The 7,216-nt window shown below is 35.8% G+C and overlaps 1 protein-coding gene across 2 annotated transcripts; it reads right to left on the reverse strand.

Moving 5' to 3' along the window:
• Positions 1–337: 337 nt before the first annotated feature.
• LOC105762573 (mitogen-activated protein kinase kinase kinase 3) lies at positions 338–5,478 on the reverse strand. 2 transcript variants are annotated; one of them, XM_012580331.2, is made up of 11 exons: positions 4,847–5,478; positions 4,049–4,369; positions 3,745–3,832; positions 3,549–3,611; positions 3,225–3,385; positions 3,046–3,121; positions 2,881–2,940; positions 2,630–2,737; positions 2,286–2,522; positions 1,478–1,581; positions 338–1,387 (listed from the first exon to the last, which is right to left on the reverse strand). In XM_012580331.2, exons 1-11 carry the CDS (start codon positions 5,332–5,334, stop codon positions 1,129–1,131), a joined length of 1,965 nt encoding a protein of 654 aa, XP_012435785.1. In that variant the 5' UTR covers positions 5,335–5,478; the 3' UTR covers positions 338–1,128. The 2 variants fall into 2 exon arrangements, with proteins under 2 accessions (XP_012435785.1, XP_012435784.1); XM_012580330.2 differs by having other exon boundaries at positions 4,049–4,387.
• Between the last annotated feature and the right edge of the window lie 1,738 nt (positions 5,479–7,216).

The following is a 7,216-nucleotide window of genomic DNA, read 5'->3' on the forward strand; positions in this document are numbered from 1 at the left end:
CACTGCCAGCACATTGGGGGTAGTTAGAAACTTGACATAAAGCTTGGCAGAGGACATTATTTGATCCCCAATGTCAAAGGACATTTTAAAAATTGGTTCTGGGGCCTGGGCAACTTGAAAGAGTCTCGATGGTTGGAGTTCATCAACTCTGGCCTGCTTTTTCTTTTACTGCTTCTGTGTTTTTGTGGCTTCTTTTATCTCAATATTTTAAAAAATTAATTAATTAATTTAAATAATATTTATTTAAAATTATTTACTATAATAATAAAAAATTAATACATGTCCTAATAAGTGTAACAGCAAATTACCACCTTGATAGCGATTTGGGATCCCAAAGTGAGATAAATAAACTAAATTAACATCTGGAAAAATCTTCAACAGTCCGAACCCAATGGTATAGAATTAAAAGCAAGTGAAAAGGACACCTTGGAAAACCCAAATAAGCATTTTGGGCACGTTAATCATGGAGCCGCCTTTCTTATAGTGCGTTGACCTTGGAAGTTTGAACACATGATCCAGTAGCAGTCCAGATTCAATGACTTCGTCAATCTCTATATCCCCACCAACTACAATCAGAAACAGACCACCTGGTACGGTCAGTCTTCTTTGTTTTGTTAGGCGATATTGGTATTTGTAAGATTTGAAAGGAAAAGTGGAAAATGACCCACTCAGGCTTCAATGGGAACGGAGGGGTTACCCTTCTACCGCTGCTTCAAAAACAAGCATCAATCCGTGGCTAAAATGAGATGGTTTCGCATAACAAAATTACCTGTTCAACCAGTAACGGTATTACGTGCATCATTAACTAGTCTAGAACAACGAGAATGTTACAGGCTAAGTGACCACCTTCCATATACAAAAATCAACGAGAGTGTTACAAGTTCAAGTATTGGAGCATCGTTTTATCTTCACCCTGCAACAAAACTCCCATTGTCCCCTAATATTCCCACTACGAGTAGCCTTAAGCTAAAAATGCAATCACTTTTCTAGTTGGCTAGAAGAATGGGATGGCCAAATTTACCAGAATAGGGAGGGAGAATCCTTCCATCAAAGAAAAATACTCAAATTCATTGGACTTGGGGATGGAGAGGAAATGGATATTTGTCCTGTCCCCTATTTACAGTTATCTCAAATAGGTCTCGTTCGTGGAGGAGTGCTCGGTGTTTGAACTTTTAGTAGTGAAGTTTGAAGCCAAGGATCCAAATTGTACTTTGGATTTGGTCTCGAGGCATTCCCAGAGATACCACACAAGTTGTAATCGCTCTGTCCTACAAACTGATAAGCCGGATGAGGAGGAGAAAGAAAACAACTCTTGTGAGCTGCACCATATCTTAATGGACTTGAACATGGAGATACAGGCAAAGATGTGATTGCTCTTGCATTATCTCTGTGCATATGAATACATGACAGGCAAATTACTTTAGAACTTTGGGCCATAAACTTTGAGTGCAGAAACGAAAGACAACATAATTAGTACCTCGGATTCCTCAAAGCTCTTGAAGCTGTAGTCATTCCCCTCATCTCATAATCTCCATCAAATGAAGGGACATTATTTCTAATGGACTGCAGTTCTAATATGGGCTGTTCAGAAAGTTAAAAATAACAAGAGAGATTAGCTTAAATTCAGCTTTAGTTACTGATAAGAAAACTTCAAGTGCATATGCTCATTCATATTTGCAAGCTTAAATAGCGCCAAACAAGATAAAGGTATGGCTGCTACTTGAAAAGGAAGAAAAGGAATATCAATTTGCATTTCAAGAGTAAAATAAAATTTTGAAAAGCATCATAAAACATGGAAGAAGCTAAAACAAGCAAAGAAATTGCATTAAAAAATTGATGTATAGAAACATTAATTAAGAAACTATCGGTTCATATACCAATCAATTTCAAAACAATGTAATAAACATGAGCCAATTTTAGATCAGTTTAATACACATATTGTTTCATGTTTAGGATTTTAACAAGCGTAATGATTGCATCCATAACCTTCACCCAATTATAAATTCTAGTAAATAAGGTCATCTAGAAAGCACAATCTGTTCAGTAGCATCAAACCTTGTATGAAAAATAGTAGGTTTCTGTTTGTGCAGTATCCATTTCTGAACCAACATGATATGATGATCAAAGTCCATGATATTTAAATTAAAACCAAGTAGCAGAAGTTGTTCCAAGTGTTTTCTAAATAAATCAGTTCAGGATGTATAAAAGATCATGTATATACAATCAGAGTAATAAAAACCATCAGAAAAAGAAGAAACAGAAACAAGCATCTTAAGAATATATACCGGAGTGCGGCTTCCATCAAAAGTGTAAGGAAATGCATCCTTGGTTATGCAGATGTTAGCAACTCTTGTTGTTGCTTGGTCATGAATGAAAGGGTGATCTAGCAGTTGCAAGGCTGTAGGACGTGCTGACGGTTCTCTTTGCAAGCAAAGCCTTATGAAACTTTTAGCTTCATTAGAAAGGCGATCAGGAATCTCTGGGATATCTTTACTGTTTCCAATTTTAAATATTGCAGCCACCTGTTGAATTCAGAATTAACAGAAGGATTGATCCCAATTCCTGAACAGTTTTGAGCTAGCCAGAAAAAGACATTATCCAAGAGATGTTAAGAATTAATATGTCTCACCCCTTCATACTGATTCCATGGTGGTTTTGATGTAGCCATTTCAAGTATGGTACAGCCTAGACTCCAGATATCCACTGCAAGGTTGTAGCCATTTGTATTCATTACAACCTGAAATCGGAAAAATGTACAAATAAGTGGCCATAATGGGAAAATTAATTAGCAATGAAATAGACTTGAAAAGGTTTTTAATGCGGAAAAAAAGGGGGGTCATTCCGTTATCATATAATTGAACGAGAGAGGAAAAGCAATACCTCAGGTGCCATCCAGTAAGGACTTCCCTTGAATGAAAGCATTGTGCCACAAGCTGTTATCTAGATCAGAAAGAAAGAATTGTTCATTAACTGGTAAAAAAAGGTTTTTAATTCAGTATACTAGAATTAAGCCTATCATCCCCAAGATGAGATAAGGTAACATACATGTTTTGCCATGCCAAAGTCAGCCAACTTGATTTCACCAGTAGGATCTACTAATATGTTTGCCCCTTTTATGTCTCTGAAACATAAAACCCACAGCTTTAAAAACATAACAAAGTTGATGCTAAATTTCCACACTACAGACAACTAAATCATCCATAACTAGAAGTACATCCAAGTACCTGTGGACTGTATTTCTTCCATGCAAGTAAGCAAGCCCAGAAAGAATTTGTCTTGTATAGTTTTGAATGACAGGTTCCTTGAAGGCACCATATTCTTGAAGCAATTTGTGGATTGAACCACCAGAGACATATTCCAAGTAAACTGAGAGTGTTTCTTCACCCTGAAAAAATGGCAATTAGATTTACAATGAAGCAAGGTACAATTAACTGGTATCAGGAGAAGGATTCCAAATATCATTCTCCATTCCCCTTTCTTTTCATTTCGTAATGTAAGTGAATTATTTGCATGTCATGTCTTCTAAAGCAGTATTTAAAAAAAATTACCAGTTCACTTCCATAGTACCGAACAATGTTTGGATGAGATAGCTGACTCAGCAAATTTATCTCCTGTTGACATTAAAAAGGATTAGAAAACCAGACACTAAAATGAGGCAACTTGTAAATGATCTCAATATCAACTGGTAAAAGAATCACAGAAATTATGTATCACTATTCGGTGAGAATCAGACAAAACTATTACCTGGTTCAGTTGCTTGAGGCTTTCTTTTGATGTTTGATCATCAGAGACAAGCCTGACTTCTTTTATTGCACACATCTGCCCACTTTCACTGTCAAGCGCGAATGCACAATACTTAGAAAAGTATACAATGGGAAGAAACTGAAAACATACTTAAGATCTTGGTAAATATCTTTTTTATCTTGCATATTAGCCGAATTGGAACCATGAAATACATGACAACAGCTAATTTCTGTGACAGATAAATCTGAAGTCTTTTATGAGTGGCAGAGTATGATAATTAACTGATACAAAAAGCAAGTCCTACCTATTAAACCCAAGGTAAACATGTCCAAAAGTTCCCCTTCCTAAGAGTCTACCTCTTCGCCATTTCGATAGAGTAAAAGGTGTATTTTCATTCACTCCACAAGTTCTTGTGCTAGGCAAGGCAGCAGAGGGACTAGTAGGAGAACCTGGTGGAAGAGGCAACTTATGACACACGGACTTGCCATCTTCCTTTCTGCCTGTAGGAGACTCTAGACTAACTGCAGACAATTGATGATGAAGAGGTGATGTCGGGCTGGTTGCTCCTCTCGACCCCGGACCAGGGCTTCTCGACCTCGTGTTCATTCTAGTTTCACCTTGGCCTCTGGGATCAATATAGGACCTAGATTCAGTTAATGTCAGCTCTTTGAAAATCATTACAGGTAATGCTTCATTTGAGTGTGAACAACCCAATACCATACAATAATATTGAATATTTGGCTCGTTACAGACATATGATATATTATTTACAGATGTAAGTATCCAACATGTATCATTCAATTTGTAAGTGTTAACAGGAAATTTTAGTTCCAAAAGCTGAAAATATTAACAGATGGCAGACCCAAAAGGACGGAAATATATATGGATAAAATTATTTAAATAAAAAAAAAGAACATGTCAAACTCTGACACCCAAGAAAAGACAGAAGAAACTATATCTTATTAATTAATCAACAACTGCTTTATATAACAAAAGAAAAATTATCAGTAACTGCCCCATATTAATTCAGAGATTTTAATAATAAAAATGAAAATCAATCCTTCAATATTTAGAATCCAATACATGTAAGGGAAAAGGAAACCTGTATGCAAGGAATTGAACCGGATCATTTGCAATCTGATTATCTTCAGAAGAGCTATCACTTGAAACCGAATGCCACCCAGATCCTAACCCCACAACATGATCACTCTGCATCGATGAGGTGGATGGTGTAGGCAAAGGAATCCCTATTTTTTCACCCGAATCCGAATCCAAACCCGAAAACCCGGATGACCCACCACCACTACAACCAACAACAACGCTGAACTCCCTGCTGGCACGTGGTGAATTACTGGTGGTTAAAACAAGCCCTCCTCCACCATCAAAGCTCTTGGAGTAGTTGTTGTTCTTGTCATCGGCGGCGGCGGCTGCTACTTTCATTTTACCAGAAGCGCCGCCGCCGGAAAATCCGGCAGTAGCATCTGGTTTATTAGGCGAAAGCTTGATTACTCCGATACTAGTGCCTCGTGGACTTCGATTTTGACTCTCTTCTTTGTTCTTATTCGACTTTTTACCCCACCAAGCAGGCATTTTTTTAAAAAGAAAATGTTATTCTCTATAAGACAATGAAGAAGAAGAAGAAGAAGAAGAAATGTTTTGATTTGTGAAGAAACAAAAATTATATTGAGAAGAGGAAACCGAGAGGAAATGATGAGAGAGACTTCAGACGGAGAGAGAATGATAGCTTTTTATTTCTGCATTTATTTTAATGATAATATTTAGTTATAAAATTATTAATTTTTTTCATATATTTTTTGAAACTATATATATTTATATATATATATATATGATAAATATATCGTTTTTTTAATTGGTCAAATAGACCGTTTTTTAATATTTAGGGAAATAAACTAATTTTAGAGATAGAGTTTCAAAAACGTTCAGCTGGATGCGCTTTCGTACTAATGGTAAAATTTTTAAACAGTTCAGTTGTTATTTTATTTTCCTATAAATACCATATCATTTATCATTCTTTTCTCTTAAATTTAACTCTCTCTATATCTTTTAACTCTAAATTCTTTCAAATTTCTCAAGATTTGTTTGAAATTTTCTAATATATTTGTATAAAAATGTTATAGCTTTATTTTATTATTTCATAGATTATTCATTTTAATTAAATTTTCATAGATTATTCATTTTAATTAAATTTTCACGAAACAAGTTTTCTTATTCGTTTCAACTACAAGCACATTTTTGCCCATCGATCAGTAATGGTAAGGAAAAATTTTAAATTTCGTTATTTTCAATTAAGTTAATTTTGAAGTTTTTTTAATTTAAAAAAAATTAATTATTTTACTTTGTTGATATAAATAAGGTGGATGATCGTATTTTGGAGAGGTTCATACACAATTTATCAATTAGCCCAGACAATGAAATTTGTGGTTATTTGTAAGATGCATGATTTTTACATGCATCTCGTATGCTTGGGGGCTTAAATTGGATCCTACACTTACCAGCACGTTGGTGAAAAGATGGAGACCTGAGACACGCACATTTCATATTTCATGCGGTGAGTGTACAATCACAATCAAGGACATTGTTTTACAACTCAGTTTACTAGTGGATAGGCCAATCGTTACGGGGGCAGTGGTCATTCTTGGTAAGGAGGACCTTTGCGAGGCATTTTTAGGGAAGTTGCCGAATAAATTTCAAGGTGTGGCTAGATAGAGATGAAATGGTTGGAAGATAATTTCGAAGACCTTCTTAAGGACGCAACTGACACCGAAAAAGAACAATACGCCTGAGCATTCATCCTGAAGTTCATTGAGGGCATTCTAATGCCCGATAAATCTCAAAATTTGGTACACAAAAGGAGCCTACTACACCTAGTCGACTTCAAAGAAAGCAGTTGACTGAGTTGGGGATTAGCCTTGTTGGCCACGTTGTATAAGGAGTTGTTTTGGGCGATGAAATTGAATAAGATGTCAATCAATAGTTGCTTGCTCATGTTGCAATCATGGGCATGGTGGCGACTATCATTTTTAGGTTCCCCAGTGGACAACCCTTATACATTCTCGTTTGCGACAAGGTAAAATTTATTTGATAATAATATATAGTTACCAAAATAAATGTTGTTTATTTATTATATGTTGGAATTAACATACTGTTTGAGTAAGTGAAACCATGGGCGGAGTTATGTGGGGCTACCGGAGTAGCTCGAAGATATCCGGCTACTATTAGATCAACGCTTGAAACCATTGATTTTTTCAAACCTATAATAATTATGCAATGATTTGGAATTTAAAATTTTGCAGCTAACAAAATTTATAATTGTGCACTATAGTTTAAATGGATGTCATACTCGCCAATCTGAATATCATAGAATGTGCCCCGTTCGAATTTTTGGCCATTCAAAGTATGTAGGACGCAAATGTGTCATTGATAGTTTACCCGACAGTGGAGATGCACGAAT

This window comes from Gossypium raimondii, chromosome 12 (assembly GCF_025698545.1).
Source record: "Gossypium raimondii isolate GPD5lz chromosome 12, ASM2569854v1, whole genome shotgun sequence".
In the NCBI taxonomy this organism is placed as follows: Eukaryota; Viridiplantae; Streptophyta; class Magnoliopsida; order Malvales; family Malvaceae; genus Gossypium; species Gossypium raimondii.

What these genes read in the sequence shown, in the direction of transcription:
- LOC105762573 (XM_012580330.2), bottom strand. Translation starts at nt 5,334, where the DNA reads ATGCCTGCTTGGTGGGGTAAAAAGTCGAATAAGAACAAAGAAGAGAGT. An exon ending in GTTTACCTTGGGTTTAATAG is followed by an intron (nt 3,833 to 4,048) that starts GTAGGACTTGCT and finishes CGCGCTTGACAG; the next exon opens with TGAAAGTGGGCAGATGTGTG. An exon ending in ACTTTGGCATGGCAAAACAT is followed by an intron (nt 2,941 to 3,045) that starts GTATGTTACCTT and finishes TTTCTGATCTAG; the next exon opens with ATAACAGCTTGTGGCACAAT.